This window comes from Lepidochelys olivacea (genome assembly GCF_965140295.1).
Source record: "Lepidochelys olivacea isolate rLepOli2 genome assembly, chromosome: 15".
Classification (NCBI taxonomy): domain Eukaryota; kingdom Metazoa; phylum Chordata; order Testudines; family Cheloniidae; genus Lepidochelys; species Lepidochelys olivacea.
Window position 1 is genome coordinate 5,749,440 of NC_140425.1, and position 25,571 is coordinate 5,775,010.

The window sequence follows — 25,571 nt, forward strand, 5'->3', positions numbered from 1 at the left end:
GTCCCATGCCAGTGGGGCAGAGCGGCAGTGGGTGCCCTCACCCAGGGAGCACCTTTCCAGGGCAGGCAGGGAGCAGAACCTGCAGTGGCAGCTGTGCCCAGAGACCCTTGCCATCCCGGGGCAGGGCAAAGGGCTCCCAGTCCCCGCTTTCTGCTTGCCCAGCCTGCTGCGCTCCAGCTGGCAGCGCTCAGTGGCACCTGATGGGCTCCTGCGCCTTTAAATCCTCCAGCAGGTTGCGGGGCTGGTGACATCACTGAGTCCCCGGGCTGCGGGAGGGAGCTGAAAGCATCGTCGGGGAGGCAGCGATGGAGCAACCGAGCCGCAGCAGCCGGAGGCCGGGGCCGGGGCCGGGGCCGGGGCGGAGCAGAACCGCTGCCCCGCAGGCTGCGGCTGAGCCCTGCGGCGGCCCCCGCAAGGTGAGGCTCTGGCCGGCCCCGCGGGCAGCCCGGGCACACCTGAGCCAGGGAAAATGGAGCCTCCCCGCGAGAGCCGGGCAGCGCTGCCCCCCGGGGTGCCCCGAGTGCCGGGCTGGCTGCTCCCCACGTGCCCGGCCCCGGCTCTGACCGGCTGTGAGCTCTGGTGACCGGCTGCCAGCTCTGGTGACCGGCTGCCCCTGCCCCTTGGGCAGCCTGGACCCCGGAGGGGCGAGTGCTGCCAGGGGTCGGGGCTGGCAGAGCTGCCCCGACGGGGCACGGGTCCGTTAGTCCGATGGCCCCAGGCTGCCCCCCGGCCCACGTCCCTCGCCCAGCTGCGCGGGGGCCTGGCCGCGGTCCCACGCACCTGTGGCCCGGGGGGAGCTGGCAGCACCAGCCGACCTCTCCCCACCTGGGGCCAGAGTCGCTGCTTTTGGCAGGTGAGTCAAATAACGGCTGGTGGTTTCTCCCGCTCCGCCCCCAGGCCGGGGAGCGGGAGGGCCTGGGCTGAGCTATTTTCATGGCAAGTGAGCGGAGGAGCCGGAGCTCCGGGGAGGTGGGGGGAGGTTGCGGGGGGCTGGGTCCCGGAGGGAGCCGGGCGCTGCTCTGTGCCCGGAGTAGAACCCAGGAGACCTGCCTGTGGCTTCCCAGCGGGACAGCTCTGCCCGGGGCAGGAAAGAGCCTGGTGAGGTGGAGGGGCGCGGGCCTGGCTGGCTCTGCTGTCCAGTGCCCCCCATCTCTCAGCCCCATGGGGGGATTTCACTGGTTTGCGCCAGACTCTGGCGGCTCTAGTAGCTTGGCCTGCTGTGTGTGCACCTGCCTTGGTGCCCCCAGCCATGCTTTGCCCCCCACCCCCCTGCGAGCACTGGCCGAGCTGACACCCAGCACCCGTGTTACCCAAGAGCCAGTCAGCTGCTTCCTCTTCCCCTTCCTGCTAGCAACGGGGGACGTTCCTGGGGCGAAAAGCAGCCCCTGCCTTTGCAGGGAGCCAAGAGGCCGAGGCGTCCCATGCCCGATGGGCCAGCAGCCCCAACGCGGGGTCCCCGGTATGGGAAGGGTTAAGGGAACGGTGCAAATGTCAGCAAGTCTGAGCTGGGCTGGAGAGGGGAAATGAAGGGCATGGAGGGGCCATGTGAGCGCAGGGATCCATGGAGGGAGAACGGTGCCTAGCTCCCCAGGTGCCAGCGACTAGCTACCCACAGCCCAGCCCCCTGCCGGCAGGTGGGACGTCCCGTCTGCCCCACAGCAGGGAGAGCCAGCCAGGAACTGGGTCCCCAAGGCCAATGCTCTTCACACAAAGGGGCCTCACGTCGGACACCGAGGCCAAGCTGTTCCCAGGGGCTGGTGGCTCTGGTTGTCCCAGCACGAGGGGGCCTGATCGTCCCTAAGAGCTGGGAGCCTGGCCCCCGCGGGCTGGGTGGCCGGAACTGCTAGTCCAAGTCCTGCTGGGGGACTGGTACTGTGGCCTGTTGTACCAGCAGGGGCAGAGGGCTCGGCCCCCCGATGCTCCCACCCCACAGCCAGTGCCCCGAGGCTGCTGACCTTGTGCTAAAGCGAACAGAGGCTAGAACCCAGGAGTTCGGGCTAGTCCTCTGCTCTAATGGCTAGTAGCAGAGGGGAGGCGGGTGCCTTGGTACAGGGGAGATGGGTGGGCAGCTCAGGCACAGCCCCTTGCCCACCGGTGCCAAGCGCTGCCAGAGAGGACAAGCCCCTGGGGGGAGGGAGACCCCCAGCAGCAGGGCTCCAGGCTGTTAGCTGGGAAGGGAACACTCCCGAGGGAGGAGTAGGCTGGCTGGGCAGAGCAGCAGGAGCAAGGTGACCGCATGGCTAGGCCGTGTCATGCTGCTGGGCTGGCAGAGATGGGGGATGGGGAGGGCTTTGGCAGAGTGGGGTTTGTGCCAGGGGCTGCCGGCTTTGGGTGCAGCCAGGTCTCTCCATCCCCACTCCCTAATCCAGCCCGGCCCCAGGCCAGGCCAGCCAGAGGGTGTGTGTGTGTGTGTGTGTGGGGGAAACGAGCTGGGGATCCCCCTGATGGGGGGTGTCCCTTCACTCAGCTGGCTCCTGGACTCACGTGACCCCCATTCTCCCTGGCATGCCTCGCACTGGCACTGCTGGCCACGCCTTGCCCCCACGCAGCAGGGCAGCGGCGCCATTCTCCAGCATCTCCTGCCCTAGATGGGTGTTCCCAGCATGCATAGCTCCAACCGACCAGCCTGGCGCCCCAGCTGGACACTCTGAGCATGGCAGTGAGTGGCATGTGGCGGGGCAGCAAGAAGCTCCTGGGTGTGACTACCCTGATGCCAATGGCATCTCTCCTGACCCCCGGGGGGTGCACGCGAGTGGGCAGCCGGGCCCTCTGTTTTTCTGGGCTCTGATGAATCTGCTGCCCCATGCTGTGTAGCAGGCCCTGCACCTGCCAGCCTCTATGCCCCCAGGATCTCACTGGTAACTCGCTGGAGTGGGCAGGGCACCGGCCTGCCAGGCGCTCTCTTCTCTCTCCTCCCCGTGTGCTGAGCTTGCTGATCAGATTGGAGCAGCCAGAGAGGGGACCTGCTGCTCCCTCCTGGGTGCCAGGCCCAGCCCTGCAGAGGCAAGACTCCGGGCACTCGCTTGGCACCATGCACTGCAGAAACTGTGCCACTGTGCAGCCCTGTGTGCGCCCTGGCCTCAGGGCTTTGACCCCTAGGAGCTGCGATGTGCTTGCCAGCTGCCGTCCTCTGCACCCCAGAGTTAGCCCTCTCAGAGTGCTGGGGACAGGCAGGAGACAAGGAGCAGGGGGGGGGGGCTGTTGCGGCCATAGCCCCTCATGCAGACTTGGGAAGGCAGCAGGAGCTCCGAGGAAGGTCCCTGACTTCCCTTCCCCAGGGTGGAGACAGGCTGCTGTGAACCCCAGGCCCTGAGAGCCCCGAGCACACGACATGGCTCCGGGCAGGGGCACGCTTTGCTGGTGTGCTAATGTGCATGTGGCAGATCTGGAGCCACCCTCCCCCACCGCCACGTGCTCCAGAGATACCCCTGGAGCTTTCTTGCAGGTACGTGCCTGCTCACCCGGTGTCCCAGCGCAGCCCCGGTGAGCCTGGGGAGGACAGGCAGAGGACAAACCTGGTGCAGAGACCTCTGGCCCGCACAAGGGGCTTTGGCCTCCACGTGACTGTCAGGGGGAGCCTCTAGCTCCAGTGGATGGGCCCTGGCCCTCCTAGGCTACTGCAGGCTTGGCCTGAAACAGGGCAGACACTCGCCTCTTGAAAGCAAAGGTATGGCCTGCAAAGGATCCAGGGCCCAGCATGCACTGCTGCATCTTGGTCCCACACCAAAATGGAGTCTGGCCCGCTGGGGCCTATGGGCTGCACTTTCATAGGCAGTGGGCCCATGAGTGCTGGGCACAGGATGGGTGGGTAAAGTGCACGTCTCGGGGTGGAGGCATCTCCGGAAGCTGGGCACCCCTGGGAGGAGCTCATCTCAGGATACGGGGGCATCTCTGGAAGGGGGTGTCCCTGGAAGGAGATCATCTCGGGGTGTCCCTGGAAGGGTGGCGTCCCCAGCATGAGTGCGTCTCGGGGTGCAGGGATGGGCGAGGGCCAGCATCCAGGCCAGGGGATGCGAACGTGGCAGGGGCTCATGCACACCCTATCTGTTCTCTCTCTCAGATGGAGCCGGCTCACCGTGGGAACAAGGACCAGGGACCGGCCTCGGCCATGGGGGCCCCGTCTCTATCGCCGAGGGGCTCCATCACCGCCACCTCCCCGGGACTGTTTGCTCCCCTCATGGCCCCGTTTGGGGCGGAGGGCTCAGTTCGGTTCCAGCCGGAGGGCTCCAGTGGGCCCATCTCAGCAGCGTACCCCGGGGGGAACCTCCCCCTGGGGCACAGTGGCTCCAGGCCCGACACCCTCTTTGACCCTTTCCATCCCATCTCCCCTCGCTCGCAGCCCGAGGGCTCCCAGCACGTGGGGCCGGAGGAGAGGTCCCCGGGCAGGCACAGCCAGTCCCTGGCGCTGGAGAGCAGCAGAGCCCAGCCCGACGGCTCAGGTGGGGCCCAGCTGTTCAGCTTGCTGTCCCCGGTGGAGTTTTGCCCACTGTCCCCGGGCACTGGCAGCCCCTCCTCCCGCCCCAGCCCGGCGCCCGCTGGGAAGCTCAGCCAGTCGCCCAGCCGATCCACACACCCCGAACTCTGCCCCCTGGATCAAGGGCCCTCCGGGCAGATGCTCCCTGTGGAGCGGAAAGAGGCACTCCCCAAGGCAGAGTCCAGTGACTATATTTCCGGGGGCAGAACTAGCTCGTCCCCTAGACCCGTGAGCCTCCCCAAAGCCATCTCCAGCGAGTTCCTCTCCGGGGGAAGGATCGGCCCCTCCAAGTCCATGGCCCTGGCCAAGGTTGAGTCTGAGGAGTTCCCCTCCTACGGGAGGAGCAGCCCGTCCCTCGCCCTGCCTGGCTGCATGGACCCCCCCGAGGCTCCCGTGAGCCGGCTGGGCAAGGCCAAGGAGAACGGCGCATTCTGGTGAGCGTGAGCTGCAGCGCTGGGGGAGGGGGGGATCAGTCTGATCCCTGGGGGGCTGGGAAGCCTATTTCAGGGCCAGGGCATGCTCAGAGCCCTGCTGCAGTCGGCTGGGCAGGGGGAGGAACCGGGAGAGGCTCTGGCTGAGTGCCAGCATGGAGGAGCAGAGTAATGCCCTGCTCTGGTGCTCTCTGCAGGTGGCCGCAGCGTGCTCAGCAGAGTCAGGGCCAACTGCCCAGCTCAAAGGCCAGCCCAGTGTGGATGGGCAGAGCCCCTTCAGGAGCTGGAGTACATGGGGGCAGGTGGGGTGTGTGCCACCAACCTGCCGACTGCTCCTAGTCCTGGCAGCGGCCGGGGATGTGATCCCAGTGCGGGGCTCAAAGGGCAGCGGGGTCAGTTGTGTAGTTGTCTGTCCATTCAGCTCCCTAGCTTGGGATCCGGGCCTAGCCTGCCTGCCCCATACATCTACCCTGCAGCTGGAACCCACCTTCTTCAGCAACTTCAACTGTCCAGCAAGGCTGGCGTTCAGTGCCATGGCGTGACTGATAGCAGCTCTGCGTGAGGACAGCACACACATGCCCTGGGCTCCGGGCCCCTCTACCAATCCCAGCCCTTCACAAAGAGAGAGCCCGCAGCTGCTCCAGAGGAAACAGCCCAGCTTTCCCCCCCCCCCACCCGATGCCAAGGCATTCCCTGCTCCTCCCTTCCTCCCCCAGGTCTGCCACATGCTTCTAAGGCAGGGCAGCAAACTCAGGCAGACTGTGGGGAGGGAAGTGGGTTCCAATGTCTCCCCCGAGCTCAAACCCAACCCCTTCCACACCACCCAGAATCCAGTAAGCTCCTGGATCAGGGGTATGGTGACCAGATGTCCCGATTTTATAGGGACAGTCACGATTTTTGAGTCTTTTCTATTTAGGCTCCTATTACCCCCAGTCCCTGTCCCGATTTTTCACATTTGCTGTCTGGTCACCCTAATGAGGGGAGAGACCCACGAGAGACCCCATTTCTGCACCAACTTCCTGGCTGGGGTCAGCTGCAGCCTTGTGTGTGACCCATGGCTGCGGCATGGTCCCTGGGGACTCAGATGCAGCCACTGCCCTCCCCCCACCTCTGTCATCTTGTGCAAATAAGCTAATGAATCAAGTTACATTTTGCAAGTAATTTGCATGTCACTAGAACCACCAAGTCCTGCCCTGAGCAGTGGGGCAGAAGGAGTCGTCATGGGGCTGCACAACCCCAGGCAGCTTGTTGGGGTGGGTGGCTGCTCATTAGGGTGACCAGACAGCAAGTGTGAAAAATCGGGACAGGGGGTGGGGGGTAATAGGAGCCTATATAAGAAAAAGACACAAAAATCGGGACTGTCCCTATAAAATTGGGACATCTGGTCACCCTACTGCTGATACAACTGGGGATTAGCAGGCTCCTGGGGGTGGGGGGCTGCAGGGAGCCTGGGGCCAGCCTGGTGTTGCTATCCCGGCCCTGAGCCCACAGGGCAAGGGGCAGAAGCTCCACAGAGGCTGCTAGTGTCAAAAGACACTGCTGTAGGTGAAGGCCTTCCTGCCGCCCAGCCGGGTGTGTGACAGTCCAGCTGAGGCGTGGGTGTCGAGGCAGGGTTGAGCCCTGTGCCTGCCATGCCCTGGTATGGACCACGCGCCCAGGGGCTAGCACTTGCTGAGTACACTTGGTGCGTGGCATGCCCAGTGCGGTGTTCTTAGCCCAGCTGAGCTCCGCTTGCAGCGGGGCGGGGTGCCCAGCAGCCTCTTCCTCGGGCACAGCCTTGCCAGACCCCGACCTCATTCATTAGCCTTTGCCATGGCTGGTTCTCTCTCCCCACAGGGCAGCAGCTCCGAGGCAGAGGGGTAAGCAGCCTGTGGGGGAGGGGCACCCTTGTCCCAAAACCTGAGCGTGGCTCCCTTTATCTTTCCAAGGATCACCGTGGTCACGTGGAACGTTGGCACAGCCATGCCCCCGAGCGATGTGACCTCCCTGCTGCACCTCAACACGGGTGACACGAACGACACCGACATGATCGCCATTGGGTAAGGGGCGCCATGCGCCGGGGTTGGAGGAGGCTGCCCTGCGGTAGGTGGGTCCCAGAGAGGCCAGGAGACCTACTTCTGTGGTCACCAAAAGGAATCGTCCACTAGCCCAAGCAATAATCCAGGTTCTAGTCCCAGCTCCCCAAGTGTGCGTGCTGCTCCTGCAGCAAGGAAGATGATTCAGAATAAAACACAGGATAAAGATATAACAGTAAATGTAGCCCAAACACTTTTTAACCCCCTCAAATCCACCCTCCAGCCCTCCTCACTCCCCCCATCCCTGCTTGCTATACATGGCAGAGCCCAGCCCATACAAATGCCCCTGCACCTCTCAGGACTGGGCCATGGACAGTTCAACATCCCCTCCAAAGCCTCGTAGGAGTCTCTCTCTCTGCGATCAGCCCTTGGCCATAGTGAGCAGCCCTCAAGGGCATGGATCCATTGTTCTGTTCAAGCTGGATTGGAGCCAGCCCCTGGTAACACTTAATGCAGTTCTTAGCTACCAACGAGGCAGCTTCCAAATCAACGCACGGAGACTTTGTTGGCACGACAAGCCAGACGAGTGTTGCCAAAGTGCAAGAAAAAGACAGGCCCTTTGGGTACTATTGTAGTGGTTTACATTAGTACCTGGGAACCCTAACTGAGATCAGGGCTCCATTGTTCAGAGATAGTCCCTCTCCCAGAGACCTTCCAGTCCAAATGAGGCTGCTTGTGGGCTTGCTCTCTCTCCTGCTGGACTCCCCCATCCAGGCTGGGAGTCGCACACAGCACAGGAGATTCAATTCCCTGTACCCGTTTATGATCACTGTCCATTCCTAGGGCTCTCCAGGTTCCTTGACACCTCTGGCCCACTTGCCTGGCCCCCACAGGCATGGTGCCCAGGGGCCTGGCACTGTTTAAATTCCTCTCCGCTTTTTGATGCGACGTCTTCAACCAGCAGGTTCCCTCGGGAGGGTGTGGGATCCCCGTCACTGGAAGTTTAAGAACAGGTTGGACAAATGCCTGTCAAGTCTGGTCTAGGTTAACTTGGTCCTGCCCCAGCACAGGGGCTGAGGACCTGACCTCCCGAGGTCCCTTCCGTTCCAGCCCCACATTTCTATGATTCTATCCCTGAGGCAGTGTCTCCCGCCCTTTGCTTTTGTTAACAGCTGCCCGGGCTGAGGTAGGGCAGGCTGTTAATAATGCAAAGCCACGGGTGGTGCAAACCTTGGCAGAACTACAGTGTGAATAGGGGCACAGAACCCCTGCGGGGTCCCCAAGACCCCTGTCTGGCGGTTAAGCCCTGCCCTGCTGGCTGTAGTGTTTGACTCACCCTGAGCTGCCAGCCGGGCACAGTGCAGAAGCCCCCTCCTCTGCCAGCGGCAGGGACTCTCCTGGGGGGATTTCCATCTCCCTGCTCCCTCCAGCACTGGGCCTCTGCCCCTGTCTGAGGGAGTTGCCCCTAGCTGACGCCCGGGCAGTCTCCTGGCAGGGAGGAGTGCCCGCTGGCTGGAGGGCTGCTGGGGAGTCTTCCCAAGCCTGCAGTCAGACCTGTCTGTCTCCCTTCCAGGCTGCAGGAAGTGAACTCCATGATCAACAAGCGCCTGAAGGATGCCCTCTTCACAGACCAGTGGAGTGAGCTCTTCATGGACGTGCTGAGTCCCTTCAACTTTGTATTGGTAGGGGGGGTTGGGCTCGAAGGCCTGCTTGGTTTGAGCAAAAATCTGACTAAATCAAACTGGCTACCCCACCCAGCAGTGCAGGCAACCAGGGCCTCCCTACGCCCCCCCAGCCTGGCAAGCTGACACAATTCCCCATCCCAGGTCTCCCTGGGTGGTGATTTGAAGGAGATTGCTCTAATGCCTAAACAATGCACAGGGAGAGCAAGACCCTGCCACTACTTCATTGGGTGACTCTGGGCAAGACCCTTCCCTGATCTCTGCCTCAGTTTCCCTCATTGCACCACGGAGAAGTGACACCCTGCCCCACCTTTGCAAGGTACTAAGAATCTGGGACATGAGGCACTTCTTGTCCCATGGGTGTCTCCTTAGTGCCGTTTGGGCTACTTCTTTGAATTAAAGTTTGGGGTGAGGTCAAAGAGTAGAGGGGAGCTGGTGGAGAGTCAGGAGTGGGGTTGGGTTTGGCAAGTCGGGGAGCGCAGAGAACGTACAAAGCTCATGACAGTGGTATCTGGTGCCAGGCACCTTCCATGGGCTTCTGCCTGTGATCTGAACACTCCCAGCCCCCTGGCCCCCTTTGTGTGTGTCCTCACAGCTGTCTCCATGGCAACTTGAGACTGTGAGGTCACAAGCACAGTTAAACTCTTCTAATGGGGGCCCCAAATGCTGGGTGGGCAGTGCTGTGTCTGGCTCCTCCCCTGCCAGAGGGGTGGGGGTGTAACTGTACCTGGGCCCAGGAGTGGAGGGCAGGTCTTCCCCAGTAGCACAAGGGTGGGGGCTGCTCTGCCATGGGGGCCTGAGCCCACCCCATTTCCAGTGGATCTACCCTGTGGCCTGGAGCCCATGGAGCTGCCCTGTGCCATCCCATGGCCCTGCGGCTCACAGCACTCCCCACCATGCCTGCCCGGCCAGCCCAGCATACCTCCCCATCCTGCTGGTCCCTTGCTGGCCCACCGCCCCCATCCCTTGGGGGGCTAGCACAGCCCCCAGCGCACTGCGTGTGGAGTCCTGGGCTTTGAGCAGCCGCCGGACTCTGGCCTGATCCGAGGGCCTAAGTGCCCACCCCCATCCAGGGAACTAAGCCCCGCTGGGACTCTGGGATAGCGCCTGTTGCCAACAGAGTGCTCTGCAGGGTCCATTCCTGGGGCAGTGGCATGCTGGCGTGAGCCTGGCTGCATAAGGATTGCCTGGGAATGGATGTTGCGGAGCAGGGCGCCGGCTGGGTACCAAATAGGGTGGGTACCAAACAGGGTGGGTGCTCCCGGTCACAGCAAGCTGCAGATCTGCATGCTTGGGGTGGCTGCTATCTGCTCTGGCTGGTGCATAAACACCCCTCAGTGCTGTGCCATGTGCCAACGCTGACCAGTCCTGCCAGGCCTGCCCCAGGGAAGGTGGGTCAGTGCCATCAGCCCTGTCTCGCAGATGGGGAGACTGAGGCAGGCAGGGGCAGGGAGGGGGGGGCACCTGGGCAGAGCTGGGATTCTAGCTGAGGTGCTGGCCCAGCCCTGCACCTCAGCCCCATGCCCCCTGCCATGCAGGGGAAAAGCCCTGGAATGGCTGCCCTGCCTCACGCCCTTCTCTCCCTGTTGCAGGTGAGCACGGTGCGGATGCAGGGTGTGATCCTGCTGGTGTTTGCCAAGTACTATCATCTCCCCTTCCTGCAGGACATCCAGACGGACTGCACCAGGACCGGGCTGGGCGGCTACTGGGTGAGGAGGGTGCTCTGGCGGGGTGGGGGGATGTGACTCCGGGGGGGGCTCCCCTCCTCCGATGACACAGCTTGGGTTCCTCTTGGAGCAGGGCAACAAGGGCGGGGTCAGCGTGCGGCTCTCCATCTTCGGCCACATGGTCTGTTTCCTGAACTGCCACCTGCCAGCTCACTTGGAGAAGGCCGAGCAGCGCAAGGAGGATTTCACCACCATCCTCAACATGCAGCAGTTCGAGGGACACGTAGCCAGCGGCATCCTGGACCACGAGTATGTACCCCCCGGCTCCTTCCACTCCCTGCCCGCCCCACCCACTGGCTCTGATTGGGGCTTGGAGCTGAGTCTGCAGCTCCACCCCTCTGAAACAGGCTGTGTCCCGCCCCCAGGAGCCAGATTCAGGTGCTGAACCCCTGCATCCAGCAGGGTTCCCAGCGGGGGCTCTGCTTTGGGAATTGCAAGCCAGCACCTTGCCTGGGGAGTGCTGTGTGGTCCCCACGTGGATTTGGGTCCTGGGCCTCCCTTGGCCCTTCAGTCCTAAACCCAGCTGGGATTGCTCTGCAGCAGCACCCATCTGAATCTGTGGCCCCTCTGGATGTGTGCTGGGCACAGGGCTGTGTGTACACGGCCATTCTCCTGCGCTGGCAGATGGCTTCCTCCAGGCTAGCTGGGGGGCAGGGAGTCTGCTTCAGGCCTGTCAGGTTGTGGTTTGCTCTGCCCACTTCCCACCATGCTCTCGTGCTCAGTGCTAGCAGGGCTGCAGGCCCCGGGACAGCCCCACCAGCTAGCGCCTGGCAGTGGAAATTTCCACCCCGGGTTCGCGCTCTCCCGTTTGATCCATGGAAAGTCGGATGATCTGAGCAGAAGGTTTCGGCTAATTATCCCCAGGGCTGCCGGGCCCCGCACCTGAGCTGCTCCCGCAGCGGGGCTGGCAGCTGGCCAGCGCGTTATCGGCAAAGCACTGACCTACATTCCCTCGCTCGCACAGCTGGGCTGCTGAGAGCGCCTGCGCAACTGGGTGAGATTGACTCCTGTCCCCAGGCCTCCCTGTGTCAGAGCCACGTGTCCTGGCTCCTGCTCTGCCCCCGCCTGCCCGGGCGCTCCCCTGTGCGTCCAGGGTCCTGCCCAACACCCCCCATCCCAGGACCCCTGTGCATCCAGGGCCCCACCCAACAGCGCTCTGTGCATCTAGGCTCCCCATGTGACCAGGCTCCTGCCCTGCCCTCTGTCACGGAGTCCCTGGGCGATGCTCTGGAACTGCTCCCCATGAAGCCAGGCAGGACTCTGGGGAAGTCTCCTTTCTGTGAGCAGACTGTCTGCAGGACACACAGCTCACACAGCTTCCACCTTCCTGGGTCTGACCTTGGAGCATTCAGCCTCCTCTGCCACTCTGTGTGCTTCCCACAGCGAGTCCACCCAGGCGGGGCTCCTGGGGAAGCCAGAGGGTCCTGCCCCCCAACTTCGCAGTTAGACGTGACTCTCAGCCAGCCAGTAAAACAGAGGGTTTATTAGATGACAGGAACATGGTCTAAAACAGAGCTTGTAGGTGCAGAGAACAGGACCCCTCAGCTGGGTCCATTTTGGGGGGGCAGTGAGCCAGACAACCACGTCTGCCCTTCACTCCATGTCCCAGCCAGCCCCAAACTGAAACTCCCTCCAGGCCCTCCTCCTCTGGGCTTTGTCCCTTTCCCGGGCCAGGAGGTCACTGGATTCCTTTGTTCTCCAACCCTTCAGCTCTCACCTTGCAGGGGGGAAGGGCCCAGGCCATCAGTTGCCAGGAAACAAGGTGTCGGCCATTCTCTGTGTCCAGACTCCTGCACACACCTGCCCTCTAGGGCTCTGCAATGATCATACACCCTTATCCCACCCCCTAGATACTTAAGAACTGCCTAGGGAAAACTGAGGCACCCCCACACTATTCAGAGGAAACATTAAGAACAGTCCCAGTTCGTCACACCCTCTGCAGCCCACAAGCTCCCAGAAGCCAAAGTTGAGACACAGCCCAGAACCCACCCTGCCAGCCCGCAGCCGTGCTCCAGCTCCTCAGACGCTAGCAGGCAAAGGGCTCCTGGCTCCTGCCTGCCTGGGAGCAGGCTCAAGTCCGGGTCGCATTGGGGCTCAGAGGACAGCTCCAGGACTGCTTGTCACCCAACCTGTCACCCTGGAGCTGGTTGGAGGGCCCAGGGGAGGCCCTGGCAGGACTGCCAGAGTCCCAGCTGCTTTCTCCCTGTCCTCTGGGCCCTGACTGCTAGACCGAAGCTCTCTCTCCGCCCCGGGTTAAACTTCCCCGAGACCCTGTGACGCTGGGTCTCTGACAGCGACCTGTTGGGAATCGTGCCCCATCGTGCTGGGTGCTTCAGGGGAGCCTTCTTGGACAGGGCTACGGGAGCTGGCGTCTGGGGCAGGGATTTTCCCTCCCCACTGCCTTACCCAGGACATTTTCCTGGGCCTCAGTTCTCCGAGGCAGCGCAGCCCAGTGGCTGGATCCCAGGCCTGGAAGCCAGGACTCCTAGTGCTCTCCCCGGGTTGTCACTCAGTCACTGCAAGTTCTGGAGGGAGTCTAGTCCCGTCTCTGTGGGCTGCAGCTGGCCCGCCCCTGGGGACACTGCATTTGTGCTGTGTGGGGGGCACAGAGTCCCCTCTTCACCCTGGCCCTGCTCTCACCCTCGTTCTCCCCAGCATCGTCTTCTGGTTTGGGGACCTCAACTTCCGCATCGAGAGCCTAGACATCCGCTTTGTGAAGTACGCCATCGACAACAGCATCCTGAGCCAGCTGTGGGAGAAGGACCAGGTGAGAGGCCGTCCGGGCAGGTGCATCCCACGTGGCAGGTGCTTGCTTCCTGTGCGTGCTCGGCTCTGAGTTAACGCTCGGCGGTGCTGAAGGGGGGCCGGCAGATACTCTTCTGCTTTCCTGCAGCCCCACATGCTAGGTGCTGAGGGCGACATGGGGCTGAGGAGCCAGCACCTCCCTGGGGCAGATATGAAAATCCAATCCCTTGTGCCCCCCGCTGGGGGGGCAGGGAGAGCTGCTCCCCCGGGGAATGAAAATCCCCGGCTGGGGCCCACAGCTCCTTGGGGACGGGGAGGGCAAGAGGCTAGAAAAGCTCCTTCCTCCTAACCCGGTTGCTGCCAGCCCAGAGCCCATGGGGCATGAAGGGCAGGCGTGCCCCTGGGCTTGGGAGAGAGGTTCCCTGGAGCCCAGCTGCCTCCATGACCCCGCCGCAGAGTCCCCTGGAGTGGGGCAGCGTTGCTCCCCCGCCTACTGCCTGTCACGAAGTCCCTGGGCGATGCTCTGGAACTACTCCGTACAAGGCCAGTCAGCGCTCTGAGGGAGCCTCCTCTCTCTGAGCAGACTGTCTCCAGGGCAAGAAGCTTCCACCTTCCTGGGTCTGACCTCAGAGCATTCAGCATCCCCTTCCACACCGTGCGCTTCCCATAGCGAGTCCACCCAGGTGGGGCTCCTGGGGCAGCCAGAGGGTCCTGCACCCCAACTCCGCAGTCAGACGTGACTCTCAGCCAGCCAGTGAAACAGAAGGTTTATTAGACGAAAGGAACACGGTCTAAAACAGAGCTTGCAGGTACAGAGACCAGGACTCCTCAGACAGGTCCATCTTGGGAGGCAGGGAGCCCAGAACCCCATCTGGGCCTCCCTCCATTTTCCCAGCCAGCTCCAAACTGAACTCTCCAGCCCCTCCTCTGACCTTTGTCTCTTTCCCAGGCCAGGAGGCCACCTAATTTCTTTGTTCTTCAACACCTTCAGCTGGCACCTTTGCAGACGAGGGGCCCAGGCCATCTGTTGCCAGGAGACAGGGTGTCGGCCATTCTCTGTGCAGACAGCATCACACTGGCCTTCTAGGGCTCTGCAACAATCACACACCCTTATCCCCCCACCTAGATCCTTAAGAAATGCATACAGGAAACTGAAGCACCCCCACAGTATTCAGAGAAAACATTAAGAACAGTCCCACTTTGTCACGCTGCCCTGCAGTGATGTGGCCATCCTGTGTTCTTGCTCCATGAACAAGGTAAAGTCACAGTGCGGAATCCCCCTTAGGAAGAGATTGACGGGGGCCGGGAGGCTGGGAGGGGGTTTGTAAGAGGGTTGGGTACTGGGGCTGCTCAGGAAAGCGATGTGCAAAGTGCCTCGTTCCTCCCTCTCTGTCTGCTCCCTGGGGTGTGGCTCACAGCTACTTTAATCCCGTCCCGTTCGCCCTGCAGGGCCAGTGCGGTGTGCGGGAGCTGGGGCCCAGCCTGGCTTGTGCATCCACAAGGGAATTGCTCCCTGCGTTCCCAGTGCACAATCTCTGTGGTTGATGCACAAGCCCAGCATGACTCTCAGAGCCTGGAGGGAGCGTGGGGGCTGAGACAGGGGAGACATGTCTCTGCACTGATGGGCTCTAAGGTTGATGCGAGGCTGTAATTGCTGGGCTCTGGGCATGCGGCCCGCACGGGGGCCCTGAGCCCCGTGGGGCTGCACTAAGGTTGAGCAGAGAGCACAGGAGCCGCCTGGCACTCCTAGAGGTTTGTGCTTGGGGCAAAGTCCTCCCAGCCTGGCCTGTGTTGCCGGGAGCTGCGGGGACATATTTGCATGAGGATCTGGATCTTGGCGCCTGCCAGGGCCGGATTGACCTTTTGTGGGCCCGGTGCCAAACTTATTTGTGGGCCCCCAGGTGGGCAGTGGAGCATGGCACAGGGAGGTCAGTCCCCAGAGCAAGGGGCCAACCAGGGGCAATGGGGCATGGCATGACAGGGGCGGCCCAGCTCCACCCAGCCCAGTGCGAGGGCACTATTTACAAACTGGTAGTTGCCAGACACACAGTGGCCCGCCCCGCCCTGTGCTGCCAACATGCCCCTTCCCCTTGGGGGGCGGGCCCATGCCGCACCACACAGCCCCCCTCCCGCCCAACTGTCATGGCGTCCCTGGGCGATGCTTTGGAACTACTCCACATGAAGCCAGTCAGGACTCTGGGGGAGCCTCCTCTCTGTGAGCAGCCTGTCCCCAGGGCAAGAAGCTCACCCAGCTTCCACCTTCCTGGGTCTGACCTCGGAGCATTCAGCATCCCCGTCCACACCGTGCGCTTCCCACAGCGAGTCCACACAGGCGGGCTCCTGGGAAAGCCAGAGGGTCCTGCCCCCCAACTTCACAGTCAGACGTGACTCTCAGCCAGCCAGTAAAACAGAAAGTTTATTAGATGACAGGAACATGGTCTAAAACAGAGCTTGTAGGTACAGAGATGAGGACCCCTCAATTAGGTCCATCTTGGGGCGCAGGGAGCCCAGAACCCCATCTGGGCCTCCCTCCATTTCCCCAGCCAGCTCCAAACTGAAAACTCTCCAGCCCCTCCTTTGGCCTTTTTCTCTTTCCCAGGCCAGGAGGTCACCTGATCTCTTTGTTCTACAGCACCTTCAGTCAGCACCTTTGCAGGGGAGGGGCCCAGGACATCAGTGTGACAAAGTGGGACTGTTCTTAATGTTTTCTCTGAATATTGTGGGGGTGCCTCAGTTTCCCCTATGCAGTTCTTAAGTATCTAGGTGGTGGGATAAGGGTGTATGATCGTTGCAGAGCCCTAGAGGGCAGGTGTGTGCAGGGGTCTGGACACAGAGAATGGCGGACACCCTGTTTCCTGGCAACTGATGGCCTGGGCCCTTCCCCCCTGCAAGGTGAGAGCTAAAGGTTTGGAGAACAAAGGAATCAGGTGACCTCCTGGCCCGGGAAAGGGACAAAGCCAAGAGGAGGAGGGGGTGGAGAGAGTTTTGGGCTGGGTGGTTGAATGCAGGGAACACCAAGGCTGGGGTCTAAGCTCCCTGCCCCCTAGAAGGACTTGACTGAGGGGTCCTTGTTGTACCCAAAAGCTCTGTTTTAGACTGTGTTGCTATTGTCCAATAAACCACGGTGAATCCCAGGAAGAGGGGTGCAGGGCCCGGACTCCCCCACACTTTGTTACAATCAGTTGCCAGGAGACAGGGTGTCGGCCATTCTCTATGTAGACACCATCACACTGGCCCTCTCGGGCTCTGCAACAATCACACACCCTTATCCCCCCACCTAGGTACTTAAGAAATGCATAGGGGAAACTGAGGCACTCACACAGTATTCAGAGAAAGCATAAAGAAAATTCCCACTTCATCACACCAACACCCTCTGGCCAGAGCCCCACCAGACCCACTGTGCCCAGCGCCCCCCCAGACAAATGCATAGCGCCCTGCACAACACCACCCCTGTCCAGTGCCCCCCTGCCCACAGCCCCCCCACAACTGCCAAGCACCCCCCCACACTCCCTAGTGCCCCAACATACACCTCTTCCCTGCCCCCTCCCAGCCCAGCAGTGCCCCCGCAAGTAACCTACTCCCCCACGCCCTGCCTCCTGGCCGCACTCACTGGCCCTGCTGGGAGGTGACTGTGTTTGCTGGGCTGAGCCCCCGGCAGTGCAGCCAGGGCTGGTCCTGGGGCGGGGAATTGCTCCGGACCCACAGGAGTGGTGTGATCAGCCAGGCCAGGGCCTGCCCCGGCTGGGCTCCTCAAGACGCACTTCCCCTTCAGGGACCCAGCCAAGCTTCCCGCACGGTCCCCAGCTGAGACGGGCCAGGCTTCTGCACCAGTCCCAGATGGCTCAGCTCCGGGGAGACGGGGGGCCCCACTGGTGGTGGGAAGCAGAGACTGCCCGGAGCCGGAGGTGCCCTGGGGTCAGGGCAGGGGGCAGAGAGGAGCAGGGGGGTGGGGCTGAGGAGGCAGCAGGTGGGAAGGCCAAGAGGAGCAAGTGGTGGGAGCCCTTCTGAGCATAGGCCCAGCTCCATGGAGCCACTGGAGCCATTGTAACCCGGGACTGCCGTCTGCGTCCGTGCTCTCAGCTGGGGCTCCAAGGGCAGGAACAGGTGCTGGCTGAGATCCCTAACCCTGAGTCTGCAGCGGCTCAGCCGGTCCTCCCCTGCGCTCCAGGGAACGGCCACTGGGGCTCCCCAGGGCAGGCGTTAATGGGGCTGCCCCCAAAAGAGGATGAAGGGGGGAGGGGAATCACCAGGGCCATGGCTCCACTGAAGCCCAGAGCTCCACTCCAGCAACGCCCAACCCCAAGCCCCTCCCCAAGTAGGGTGACCAGATGTCCCGATTTTATAGGGACAGTCCCTATTTTTCGGTCTTTTTCTTATATAGGCTCCTATTACCCCCCCACCCCCGTCCCGATTTTTCACATTTACTGTCTGGTCACCCTATCCCAAAGCCCAGGGCCAGCAGCTGCGTTCCCTTCCTTGGAGTGGGTCAGGAGCTGGGGGGCTGCAAGGGCTGGAAGGGAGGCCTGTGTGAATTGCACTGCGGGCTGACCCTGCCAATGTCTGTCCATTCCCCTTGATCCCCTCTCCCAGCTGAACATTGCCAAAGGCACCTGGCCCATCCTGAGCGGCTTCCAGGAGGGGCCCCTCAACTTCCCGCCCACTTTCAAGTTTGACGTGGGGACCAACCAGTATGACACCAGGTAGGGGTGCAGCGCGAGTGACTTGCCTGCCACGGGGAGGGAGAGGCTGAGGAGAAGACTGGGGGGCCTAGCTGTGAGAGTGGGCACTGGGTGTCTTGAACTCTGGAACTGGGGTACCATTCTCCTCATTGCAGGCTGCTGGCGCTTGGCTGGGGGACACAATACAAGCAGGGAGTAGAAGCAGCTTCTGCATGGGGGCTGGGAAAGGGGCTCCAGAATGGGAGGCATAGGGCGGGCACACCTGTGCGGGGGAGGATATGGCAGGATACATCAGCACCGGGAAATAGGGACAGGCAGAGGATATGGGTGGCTGTGTCGGCCTGGGGGGCATAGGGATGGGCGGAGGGTACAGGCGGCCGTGTTGGTGCGGGGGGCATAGGGATGGGCTGCCGTGTCAGCGCAGGGGGCATGGGGTTTGTTATGGGGGAGGCTGCAGTAGCCATGTTGCCAGGGAGTCCCTGCAGTTGCACCAGGGAGCATCCCCAAGATGTGCTCCGTTCCCCTCCCCCAGGGCCTGCGCCGGGGAGGGGGGCGGTTTGCGGGGAGACCCCTTTGCCCTGTGCCAGCTGAACGGTGCCCACCTGTGCCACGCAGCGCCAAGAAGCGGAAACCAGCCTGGACCGACCGCATCCTCTGGAAGATCAAGTCCTGCGGTGCCCCGCACAACCCCGGCGGCCGGAGGCCCAGCAGGACTGTCCTGGCCGTGACCCAGCTCTGCTACTGCAGCCACATGGAGTATGTGGTGAGCGACCACAAGCCTGTGGCTGCCATCTTCGCCGTGCAGGTGAGTCAGTCTGGCCACGGTCCTGAGGGCCCAGCCCCTCGACAGAGGTGCTTGACTTCCCCTGCAGGGGTGCGGCTGCCCCCGCTGATGCCCTGTGCTTCTCCATGGCAGTTTGCCTCCAAGACCGACAAGCCTTTGGTTGAGATTCAAGTGGCCGACGAGTGGTCAAGACCCGAGCAAGCCATTGTCCGATACAAGATGGCCACCGTCTTCCACAGGAGCTCCTGGGACTGGATAGGCCTCTACCGGGTAAGGGGCTGTGCTGTAGCTGGGGCTGAGTGCCAGAGGGGCAGGGTGTGGGGCCCTCCTGTGGGTGCTCCTGGCCTCTCGGCTGGGTCCTTCCCTGGCTGCTGCTTGGGCATGCAGGGGGAGGGGGTGGCTGGCGGTGTGAGGGGGAGCAGGTCCAGATGGCTGGGGGATGGCAAGCAGGCAGGCAGGTGTTCCCTGGAGGTGGAGATGGAGGGTGCGGGCTCCACGGGGCTCCTCCCTCCCTAGCCCCCAGAGTCCCACACCACAAAAGAGCTGTATCCTTGCCCCTTCTCCCCGCTCAGGGCAGTAGCTCCCACCCCATGTCTGTGCAGTCAGCAATCTTTGAGCAGGTGAATGGGGAGTGCTGCAAGGCTAGATGCCTGTTACAGGGGTGCCCTGGGGTTAGTTCCCTCTTGAGGGGCAGAGCTGTCCTGTGGGAGCACCGGCTTTGCCACTCTGAGCCAGGCTGTCCAGCCTTCCTAAGCGGCTACTGCCTGCTGCCCTTTCCCTTCCTGATGGGGCGAGCTGCCCATGGCCTGAAGTGGGAGAGCCGACTCCCCTGGTGCTGACATCCCTAGCTACAGTGCTGCTCTGTACCACATGGCGAGCCACCGCCCCTTGGCAGCCAGCTGCAGTGTGTGCCAGGGCTCTGCGAGCATGGACCCAAGGTGAGCCCCGGCGAGCTGCAGGTGTCCTTGGCACTGTGCAATCGGCTCACAGGGTAAGCCTTTCTGGAGCAGCCTGCATCTCACCTGGGTGTCTCCTTACAGCTGAGGGAGGGAGGGAGGGCCTCCAGCGTAGGAGCCAGGCAATGTGACTTTCAGATCCCCCTGTGCCAAGCTGGGGCTGCAGGGGAGGCTCCCATGTGCTGCGCTGCAAACCTGATCCCCTGGCAGAGAGACTCCAGCAGCCTGCAGGGATCACGCGTCGCCCTACACCCCTCTCCAGGATCTCTGTTTCCCATGTGGGGCCAGCCTCTGCTCCCTGGGCCCTGCTGTCTAGGCCCCCTGCTTTCCTAGGCTCACTGAGCCAGGTTCTCCCCTGGGGTAACTCCCCTGGCTTCAGTGTGTTCACCCCAGGGAGGAATCTGGCCCCTCTTTCTAGCAGGGGCCATCCCTCTTCCCCTTGCCCCTGCTGCTAACTGGATTCCCCAGGGGCTTGCGGGTGCCCTGGGTTATAGCTGCCTGGCCGGGAGCTGCTGCGTGCCAAGGCCCTGCCCTGGGTGCCGCTGCGATGGGGCCGTGCAGCCGGCGGGGTTGGGGGGACATGTCTGGGGCAGAGCCTGGTCTTCGCTAACAGCTCCAAATTGGGGCACTGCTGCTATGGCAGGAGCCTGGATGGAAGTGACAGAGGGGATGCGTCCCCCCAACGCCCACTGGGCGAGCCCATGCCCCGCTAGCGCTTGGGGCTGGGGGGCTGGCCAGGGGCACCTGACCTGCCCTGTGGTGAGGAGAAGAGGCAGTCACCTGGGTCATCCTCGGTTCCTGGATGCCCAGCCGGGGACTGGGGAGTGGGCTGGGGGGGCGAGCGCCTCCGGCTCCGGTGACTCGTGTTGTGCCCAAAGGGGTGTCTCACAGTGCACTATTTGTAAATGGATTGGGAGCCCCCAGGGCTGGAGAGGAGAGCCCCTCGTAGCTCCGAGCCCAGAAGGTGCATCCAGGACGAGCCCTGGGGCGTTCAGAAAGCTCAGGACTTTGGGGCTGTGGCTGCTGGTGGTGGGTGGGGTGACCAGTGGGTGCCTGCAGGTGCTCAGCACCTCTGAAAATTTGACCCCGTGTGTCTTAAATGGAGCCCCCAGATCAGGCCGGGTTGTTGGCAGAGGCTGGCTGGGAGCTGAGGGTTGGCTCGCGGGGTACGACCAGGCTGGGTTAGGGTAAGCATGCTCTGGGGTTAGGGGTCAGAATCGAGCACCTTGGGGTTAGAGGTCAGGGATTAGAGTTGGGCATGGTCCAGTGATGGGGTTGCGGTTGATGTCAATGGAGCATATTCTAGTGTGGCTGGGTTAGGGGGTCAGTGTTAGGTGCACACTGGTGGGGGTTGGGTCGTGCAGGTGAGTGTTATAGGGGTGGTGGGCAGGGTTAGGAGTCAGTGTGAGGCCCAGTGGTGTGGGCAAGAGCAGGGGTCAGCACTGGGCACTCTCTGGGTGGCTGGGGCCTGGTCCCATCTAGCTCTCCATTGGGACTTCTCTCCCTGCAGGTAGGCTTCAGGCACTACAAGGACTACGTGGCGTACGTGTGGGCCAAACAAGAGGACCCAGAGGGCAGTGTGTACCAGGTGTGTGAGCCCAGCCCCCGTTCATGGCCATGCACCCAGCTGGCCCCCGCTGGCTGCTCCTTTTGCCTCTGCTTCCCAAGTACTCCACTGAGCCCCACTCTCTTCCCCCCACAACAGTGAGCTAGCCCTCCCTGCTCTGCCAGCCAGGTGAGGGTCAGCCCCCGATAGAGCCTGGGGCTCTCGGGATCTCCCAGCCCATGGCGTCTTAGGGCAGCCTCCCTCCAGACTGGGTGTAGCACGCAGCCCAGTGGCAGGCAGCCATTGTTAGCGGGACATCCTGCACCAGAGGGGAGTTGTGCTGGGGGCCACCAGGTGTGTGTGGGGAGGGGGGGAGCTGGAGAACCAGCACCAGCCAGAGGCCAGGTGTGGGGCTTTAGAGCTTGTAGGGCAGTCCAGGGGCTGGATCGGTGACTAGAGAGACAGCCACATGCCCAGTTGAACCAGCCCCTCATAGCATGGAGACAGTCCCTGCCATGTGGGTGGATGATCACACAATCCCATGCAAGCCACTGGACGGCCTGGAGCCTGGACTCCATGCCACAGCAGGAGCCAGGCCGTTGCCAACGGCTGCCGGTGGCGGTGATCTGCCTGGGTGCCAGGCTCCCTGCGCCTGTTGGAATATGCCCTGCTCCCAGCGAGCCTTTGGCCTCTCGGAGCGCCGGCTCTCCGACTAGTGCCACGTCCTCTCCATCTGCCAGCTCTGCGTTCGCCTGTCCCCTTAGAAACACCCTGGGGCGCCACATGTCCTTCCTGGGTATGCCAGGGGCACTGTGATGGGCCCGCATGTGAGCTACCCCGCTGGGTGCTCTGCCATGCCAGGGGTGGGGGAGGGACGGGTGGATTGCAGGGCCCATCTTGTGTGGCTGGCAGGGCCCCTGATGCCCCCTCGCTCTCCCCGGGGCTGTAGGTGGTGTTTTCGGAGGAGGCGCTACCCAAAGGGAAGGGCGAATACATTCTCGGTTACTACGGCAACAACTACAGCAGCATCACTGGGGTGACAGAACCCTTCCAGGTGAGCAGCTTCCTGCTGGGCACGTCCGCAGGGGGCAAGGCACATTGGGGGGCACCATGCAGGTGGGGATGGGGAGTGCAGGGCAGGGGCTGCTGTGCAGGGTACAAGGGCATCACAGTGGGGGAGAAGAGATGGAGGGTGACAGGGAGGGGAGTTCTGGGGGTGTGAGCTGAATGACATGGGGGTTCTTGGGGCCTCATGGTGCCTGCTGCTGCCCAGACACCCCAGAAGCTGGGCTGGCCATGCCCCAAATGTGCTGTGACATGTCTATGCCCCCCCCACTTCCACGGCAGCTGAACCCTCGGTGTGGGGAGGTGAGGGGCAGGAGAGAGGGCGGACTGTCCCGAGACACCCCCTCTCCTCACGCACTCCCCATGGGGCAGCACCAGCCTTGTCTCCCCACTGACTGTCTCTGTGGGCGTGCAGATCTCGCTGCCCACGTCGGAGGACGGCAGCAGCCAGACAGACAGCTCGAGCACCAGCTCCGAGGAGGAGGACAACAGCACCCTGGTCCTGCTGGCGCCCAAGTCCCGCAGCCCCAGCCCTGGCAAGATGAAGAGCCACCGAAGCCGCAGCCCCAGCCTCCCCAAGTTCCAGGGGCTCATCCTGAGGCCGATGAGCCACGAACGGGGGGCCAGCCGCAGCCCGTCCCCGCAGAGCCGACGCCCCCTGAAGGGCGACATCCCCAGCATCCAGCTGCCAAAGGAGGAGCTGCCCTGGCGCAATGCCAAGAGCAAGGAGCCAGCGCGGGCTGCCGAGAGCCAAGAGAACAGCCGTGCCCCTGGCTACAGGACTGCGGGGGAGCCCTGCGGTGCCTGGTGCCTCTCTGACGACAACCCCCTGGCCAGAGCCAACCCCAGGAACCTCGGCCTGCTGCCCGCGCTCCGCCTGGAGACTGTCGACCAGGCCATGGGCCCAAGGAGGGCGAGTGCAGACCAGGGCTACCCTGCCAGGAGGATGAGCCCCACCAGCCCCACCGCTGGGGCCGCCAATCTGTTCAGCACCTCCCCCAAGGAGGGGAGCAGCTCCAGGGACAGCCAGGACCCTCTGCCAGCTGCAGCCACTGGAGTCACTCAGGGCCGAGCAGCTGGCACTGCACAGTGAATGCTGGGCCTGGCCACTTGCAGTGACCCCGTGTAGAGCTTGCCGCGTTCTTCCCCGTGTGCTGCCTCTCTTGCCCACACTGGGCCACCCCAGGTGCTCTGTGATCCGTCCCTGCTGGTGTGATGTAGGCAACGGCCGTTAGCGACCCACACGCCCTGCCCAGGTCCAGGCATTGGCTACTGCACGGACACTGCTCCCCACACACACTCACCCCAGCCATCCGCCGGGTCCTGTAGTGTGAGTGTAGTGAGGCCCCAGCAGGGCCGCTGGGTCCATTCCTCCTGTTCGCTGTTCCAGTCGTGAAACCCTCCGCCCCAGGTTGTGTGCTTGGGCCCCAGCTCCGGTTCCATCAGCTGAGAGACGGCGCCTTGGGGCTGGGCTTGACCAGCGCTTCCTGGGCAGCCTGGAGCACGGAGTCCATAGGGCATGAGCAGGGCCAGGGAGTCGGGACACTGGGTATGGCAGAGCCCATGGCAGCAGTCAGTGGCTATGCCAGGGGGATGTGGGCAGGGCTGGCAGCCTGGGGCCAAGAGGATGTGACTGGGGGAGCTGGTTGGGAGCGGCTGACATGACAGACCAAGCTGCGGTCCAAGTCCTCCTTTCCTTTGCCGCACGGCTGGGCTGAGCCTGCTGCCCACCCCCACGCAGAGCAGGCTGAGGAAGAGGAGAGACAGTGGGACTGGCCCCATGGCCCAGACAACGTCATGGACAGGGAGGTGGATGCTGAGGAGCCTTCTGGGGGCCCAGCTACAGTCTCCAAGGGGGAGGGTGCCAGACGCCCAGAAGGGCTGAGCGCTGGCCCCAGGGCTGCACAGGGAGCGTGTCAGGGTCACTCGGGGCAGTAGTGGTGGGGGCCCAGCTGTGGTTCCAGCTGGCGTTGGGTGCGAAGGGGTGGTTGGGGCACGGTGTGGTGCTGGGGGCACAGGGACAGCATCAGGGCAGATTAGAGCAGAGGGGGACAGGATGGAGCTGTGCAGCACAAGGAGAGGGGGGTCACTGACCCACAGCTGTTCACTCCACAGAGCCTGGCCTGGGTCTGCAGCACAAGTGCCCACGAGGGAGGGAAGAAACCAAAGCTGCTAGGGAGTGCATGGGCCTGGCTGCCCTGGGGCCCACGGCTCAGCAAGGGTCAGAGCCAACACACCATGTCCTACCACATTGCAGCTGATGGAATAAATGCCCCACCCCCAGGTGCCCCCTGTGCTTTGATTTGCTGAACTGGTATGTGCAGGAGGGGCTGGGGCAGGGATGGCAGGCCTGGGGCTGGCTCAGCATTTGGATGGCATGGCTCAGGAGGGGGCACTACCCTAGCACTCAATGCCAGCCCCCGTGCAGCACCAAGGGGTGCCATGCTGCCAGGAGCCCCGAGGCCCCAGCTCAGCACAGAGAGTGCCTGTCAAAGCACGGTGCTAGTCACCGGTGGTCCCTGAAGGCTCCGCCCCAGGGAGCTACTGCTGGTGGGTCACTCCATTCACCTCCCCCGCTTGCCCTGCCTGGGCCTGTGCTGGGAGTGTTGGGGCGGGGGGCCATGCCCCCTGGGTCTGCCACTTGCTGCATGTGGGGGGACCCTGAGTGGGGGACTGGAGCTGGCAGAGCAGAGTAGTGGTAGGAGGAGGGGCCCCAGGCAAGGTGTGGGGACCATGACTTCCTGCCTCTTAGCGGACAAGGATGTACCAAGGTCAGCTGCTGCCCCACTGCTGAGGCTCCCCTGAGCTGGGCGCCCCCACCCTGTGCTGCTCTGGGGGGGGGAAGATGCTCAATGAGTGGCTGGCAGCTTGAAGCCAGTGCTGTTCCCGCCCTCCCCGGCGCAGTTTGGGCCCTAGGTGCTTTCTCTAGGTCCCGTCACCTCACCCCATGTGCAAAATAGCCCCCCCAGCTGCATGCGCACGCTGCGTCCCCTTGCCCCCGCCCCACGCATGCTGGCTCCCCCGCTCTGTGCTATTGCTGTGGATAAAATTAGCAACATTCCCCCAGGGCCATAAGGAATGTGCAGGGCAAGCAGCTGACTGGGCCACCTGCCCTTCCTGGGGAGCTGGGGGGTGGGAGAAGGGGCCACGGTCCCCTGCAGGCAGCCCTCCCCCCCCCTCCTCTTCTGTTGGGGGCCTGGGCAGGCCAGGGTACTACAGAATGGGAGGGGGAGGGTACAGAACGAGGTGGGATGCACAAGAGGCTGATGGGACAGAAGTAGACCCCCCACAGGAGCAGGGGGCTGCTCGACCCACCGCGGCCTGGACCCCAGCAGCCCAGCCCAGCCCAGCCCCAGCACACAGCCGGTGTGAAGGGAACCCTTTATTGCAGCATTATTTACAGAGCAATGGCCCCAGCCCAAGCACGTTCGGGCCCAGCCCCCTCTGCCCCATGCCCGGCCAGAGGA

General features: G+C 63.0%; 1 protein-coding gene across 5 annotated transcripts; it reads left to right on the forward strand.

The window, feature by feature from the left end:
• Positions 1-305: 305 nt before the first annotated feature.
• Positions 306-24,406, forward strand: INPP5J (inositol polyphosphate-5-phosphatase J; the record flags this gene model as incomplete). Of its 5 annotated transcripts, none has more annotated exons than XM_084648649.1 (13): positions 306-416; positions 4,061-4,908; positions 6,834-6,944; positions 8,494-8,602; positions 10,195-10,311; positions 10,403-10,578; positions 12,985-13,096; positions 17,665-17,774; positions 18,369-18,558; positions 18,670-18,807; positions 21,004-21,081; positions 21,989-22,093; positions 22,520-24,406. In XM_084648649.1, 13 exons carry the CDS (start codon positions 306-308, stop codon positions 23,195-23,197), a joined length of 2,883 nt encoding a protein of 960 aa, XP_084504775.1. In that variant the 3' UTR covers positions 23,198-24,406. The 5 variants fall into 5 exon arrangements, with proteins under 5 accessions (XP_084504775.1, XP_084504776.1, XP_084504774.1 ...); XM_084648650.1 differs by lacking the exon at positions 306-416 and adding an exon at positions 468-853; XM_084648648.1 differs by lacking the exon at positions 306-416 and adding an exon at positions 2,888-3,445.
• Between the last annotated feature and the right edge of the window lie 1,165 nt (positions 24,407-25,571).